The 4,628-nt window shown below is 40.6% G+C and overlaps 1 protein-coding gene across 1 annotated transcript in view; it reads right to left on the bottom strand.

The window, feature by feature from the left end:
- Nucleotides 1-117: 117 nt before the first annotated feature.
- The window catches only part of Cstf3 (cleavage stimulation factor subunit 3), a 75,067-nt gene continuing 70,556 nt past the window's right edge, over nucleotides 118-4,628 (bottom strand). The window contains exons 17-20 of the mRNA XM_031371216.1: nucleotides 3,968-4,163; nucleotides 1,457-1,610; nucleotides 596-690; nucleotides 118-466 (exon numbers count right to left, since the gene is read on the bottom strand). Of these exons, the coding sequence (XP_031227076.1) occupies nucleotides 398-466; nucleotides 596-690; nucleotides 1,457-1,610; nucleotides 3,968-4,163 (514 nt within the window). The 3' untranslated portion in view covers nucleotides 118-397. The remainder of the gene's footprint in view (nucleotides 467-595; nucleotides 691-1,456; nucleotides 1,611-3,967; nucleotides 4,164-4,628) is intronic.

Here is a 4,628-nt window from a genome sequence, read left to right as displayed (position 1 = left end):
TGGGCCGTTGCCTTCCACAGCCAGCTCTGGGGCCCCACCTGTGATGATCCTCACAGCTTCCTCAACAGCTATTGGGATGGAGCAAAAAGAACACCACTTAGAACGATGCTACTGTGAAAGAGTGCTCTGGCCACTCCATAGCCTGTCAGCAAGCATGGCTAAATAGTGTTACTGCTACTAACTTACAAGCTGCCATTAAAACCAAGAAAATGCTAAGACAGATCAGACAGCGCCCCACACATGCCAGGATTCGGATTCTGTGTTACCAGAGTCTGCCCACACTCCGGGGGCTCCCGCGCCTCTGCAGACTGGATGCATGGCTTTAGACCTCAGTGAAGAGAACAGTCCTGTCTCCCTGGGAAACAATGGAGATTCCACACTGAAAATGGAGCTTCTGCTACTTACTATTTGGTATCTTGCATCTTCGGAAAATTTCCATCAGTTCATCCACTTGTACAAAAGGACCCTATCATGATATGAATAAATTTAATCTGTTATCCGGCAAGTTAACTATTTTGTACCACCCATTATACAAGGAAAAAAAATTCCATATAATTACTGTGACCCAGAGAACCAGTATGTACAAGGAACAAACCTGGAAGCAGATAGGAGGAGGGAGCAGCTTCATTAAAACAACAGCGGCAGGAGGCACTGGAAACACTCCACCGGGGACTGGGTGTAAGCCTGGAGCTGAGGGAGAAAGCAGGCATGAAACATGGGCACAGTTTCTGTGTGAGAAGGCTGAAGTCAAGTGCCCTGCACACAACTTTCTATGTCCCTGCTGCCTCCTTCTGAACACATATAAAGGCTGTAGTGCTTTTACCAAGTGACCAAACGAAATGGGCCAGACAGGAAGGAAGCGCAGTGTCAGTCTTAGGTCACTGGGAATCAGACAAGTGACTTCATGTAAGGCAAGGCCAGGGCTCAAATAAAGGACAGTTTTGTCAACTATTTTTGAGTTACAGTGTTTAGTATTCCTGTTTAAAGTCACTTGTTCAATAGCACATGTAATCAAAAGGGTCTTGTTCAAAGAGGACCTAGGGGGCAACTAACCACTCCCAACTGTAGTACAAGTTGTGATACTGCAGTGAGTTTCCAGTTGGTCAAGTAATCTGCACACTGCAGCATGTGTGAAAATGGGGTATGATGTCTGCAGTGCTCAGAGGTTTTGGTTGGTTTGTTTTTTAAACATTCTTAGTGATCTAGTTCATTACTGTCAAGCCATTTCTCCCTCACTGTGGCCCAGGTCTGATAGTTAACTCACTTCTCCTTCATGGTAGCCCAGGTCTAATAGTTAACTCACTTCTCCCTCACTGTGGCCCAGGTCTAATAGTTAACTCACTTCTCCCTCACTGTGGCCCAGGTCTAATAGTTAACTCACAGTGGAAAAGGCCAGGGTACTTCCCTCCCACACCTTGGATTGAAATCAAACAAACGTCTCAGTTCTGGATCTTACGTGCTAAATGTCGTGGCTGAAATGGAATCATCTGCTGAGTGTCTGGCTTAGGGTACTCAGGTTTTCTATCCACTTCATCTTTCAGAACAGGCACTATGGAAGGAGCTACAACTGGGTCTGGAATTATAGCAGCTAGCTTAGCACGGGAGACATCCTGAAAATGCAGAACAGAAGAATCCTAAACCTGAAAAGGGTCTTACAGAGCATTGTGCAGTTCCACAATCTTAAGGATACAGTAAGAATAATTGGGTTATAAGCACAGGAAGGATGGAGAAGGAGAAGCAGGAAATCTCATGATGATAAAGATTGCTCAACACTCAACAAGGGAAGCCATTCACTTTGATGATTGCATTTTAAAAACGTACCTCAACCCCAGCTAAGACTCACTGTCTCCAGGCAGGATCATTGCAAGATAGATACAAGACTTTGTGGGAAGAGTTGTAAGAATGGCACCAAGAAGAGAGTCGGGTGATGTGAAGGAAAAGTCAAGATTTAGATTTGTTTGTTTGAAAAAGGGTCTCATGTAGCCCTAGCTGTTCTGGGAGTCAGCTGGTTTCAATCTTACAGAGACCAGTCCCCTCTGCCTCCTGAGTTCTGGAATTAAAGGCATGTGCCACCATGCCCAGCTAGGATAAAGCTTTGATTTTTGATACTTTCCTTCCATTGTAATTAACATCTCAGTTAAAATGAAGAGCCCAGCTAGGATAAAGCTTTGATTTTTGATACTTTCCTTCCATTGTAATTAACATCTCAGTTAAAATGAAGAGCCTGGGTTAAGTGAAATTCTTGCTTCATGAAAGCCAAGAGAGGGATCATCAGCCCCTGCACTGGCTAACAGCATTTTGCTAATGAAATGAACTTCCTTCTAATGTATAGGAGAAAAGAAACATTGATCAGTTACTTTTTAGCCAGACTGTATTAACTCTTTGAGCATATCAGTAATATTCCTAGCATGGACTGAAGCTTAAAAGAAGATCACACAGCTAATAGGAAGTAGAGAGAGCATTGGGGCCACCCTCTCCTTTCAAACCAGCAGGGCTCTCTCCAAGTTATGTCACAGTCACCTTTAACAGGTCCTGTGCATTTCAGTCCTCCAAATCTGCTCTCACACTGCTGTCATGTGGTACATGACACCGCGCGCTGTGGTGTACAACTTACTACTACACAACAGCGTACTCTAGTTCTCCCCAAATACAAAGGAGAAATGGAAACACAGGCTGGAAAACTCATTAAAAAGTAGCTCTGGTTAGAAATAGTCAACCCCCACCCTATTCTGAGATAGGGGCACACTATTTATTTATGTGCTTGTCTAGAGTCTGAGCTGGTGGGGGTTGGTTCTCTTTCCATCATGTGGGTTCCAGGAGTTGAACTCAAGTCAAGGCTTGGTGGCAAGCTCCTTTATCTACTAAACAATCTTGCTGGCTCTCTTTATTTTCATTAAACTCTTTAAAACCATTTTTATCATAGAAAAAAATTATCTTTTCTAATAATTCTTAATATGTCTAGTTTTGCACTAAAAAAAAAAACAGTAGAGGTAAAAACTGTTCATTTTTTAACAGTACAATATGTATTATAAAGGAGTCCCTTCAGAACAGAATTATGGGGCTGGCACAGACCTAGAACATCCATCAAAGAAAAGGTCTAAAGCTAATTATGTATAATTGTTTTCAAAGTTTTCTAGTCTGGTTCAGAGAGAGAATGAGACGCAGACTAAAAGAGGGCAGCAAGGAAAAGACTGATGGCCAAGGATATCTATTGCCAGCTGATTTAAAGGGACCAACCCAAGACCCATGCACACACAGCTTCATGTGGGTTCTACCTTGACCTTTGTTCATACCAGTGGCATGGAAAGGCCAAGAAACGATGGATCAATGGTTTTTTGTACAAGGACTATTTCTGAGGCTTTAAGAACACTAGGGTTCAGGGACTAAGTTAGTTTCCTTATGAGTCAGGTATCTACATAAATGAGCACCAATCTTAGAGAAGCCAGTTCCCCTATGGGCTGCTGTAGAAAGCTGCAGATTTCGCATAGGTTTCGCTTTGTTTGTATAGCCTAGGCTGGCTTTGCAAACCTCCTGCCTTCCCAGTTGTAAATCCAAGGTTTACAGGTATGTGTGCACCACCATGCCTGGCTATGTCCCTTCTTGATAGCTTGACAAAATATACAACAGTAAATATGTTTAGTTGAAGCTCTATCAAAAATGTTCATCAGTTGATAAGAATTATTTTAAAATAATTACATTAAGAATTACATTAAGACTTTTCTCTATCATCTATCAGACACAAGGCACTGACAATTCCAGGTACATAATGAAAAAAAGCATTTATTCTCTCTCAAATGTTTAATTTTCATTTTTTGTTACTTTTGATATCCATAAACAACAACAAAATCAATGATTTTTTTTATCTTAGTAACAGAGTAAAGAATTGGCCTTAGAATGAAAATTGTCAGTGAGCTCTTAGACACAGGGAAGTGGAGACGCCGAAGGTCTCCTGGTGCTGAGTACATACCTTATAGCCCAGTGCTTTGAGTTCACTTGCAGAACAAGGGTATAAATCCATAAACTTGTATCTGTCCACCAATAAAGCTGTTTCCTTGCCTTCATACTCTTCTCTGAATGCTGTAAACCGTCTTTTCTCCACTTTGAGTATACTAGCTAAATCACCAATATTACTTTCAAAAGCTAGAAATCGAGCCCAGATTTCTCTGTAAGAAAGTAAATAACCAATACTTACTCATAGAATTTTTGTTTTAGGTTTAATAATTGTTAGTTTTTTTCTCTATTTGTTTAATTTTATTTTTTCCTAAATACACACACACACACACACACACACACACACACACACACACACACAGACACTCTCTAGTTATCTTCCTACTTGAAGGTAAATAAAAGGCATCAGAGGATAAACTTTATGGAAAAGGAACCTCAACAGACTTCTATAACTTTTCCTGTATAATGTGGCTTCATCACTTTGCTTAGTGGAATGAATTATGTTTCAGAAGGTATTTTTCGATTTAATATATGTATAAAAATATATTCCAACAAATACTATGTAATAGTGACTCACCAGGGCTAAATTGCGCACATCACTGTCTTATTTGCTTTGTTTGGTTTCGTTTTTTTCTTTTTCTTTTCTATTTTTTTTCTTTTTTTTTCTTTCTTTCTTT

The sequence above is a fragment of the Mastomys coucha genome, unplaced genomic scaffold, assembly GCF_008632895.1.
Source record: "Mastomys coucha isolate ucsf_1 unplaced genomic scaffold, UCSF_Mcou_1 pScaffold15, whole genome shotgun sequence".
NCBI lineage: Eukaryota > Metazoa > Chordata > Mammalia > Rodentia > Muridae > Mastomys > Mastomys coucha.
The sequence above is the reverse complement of the archived record's forward strand: the minus strand, read 5'-3'. Positions and strand labels throughout refer to the sequence as shown.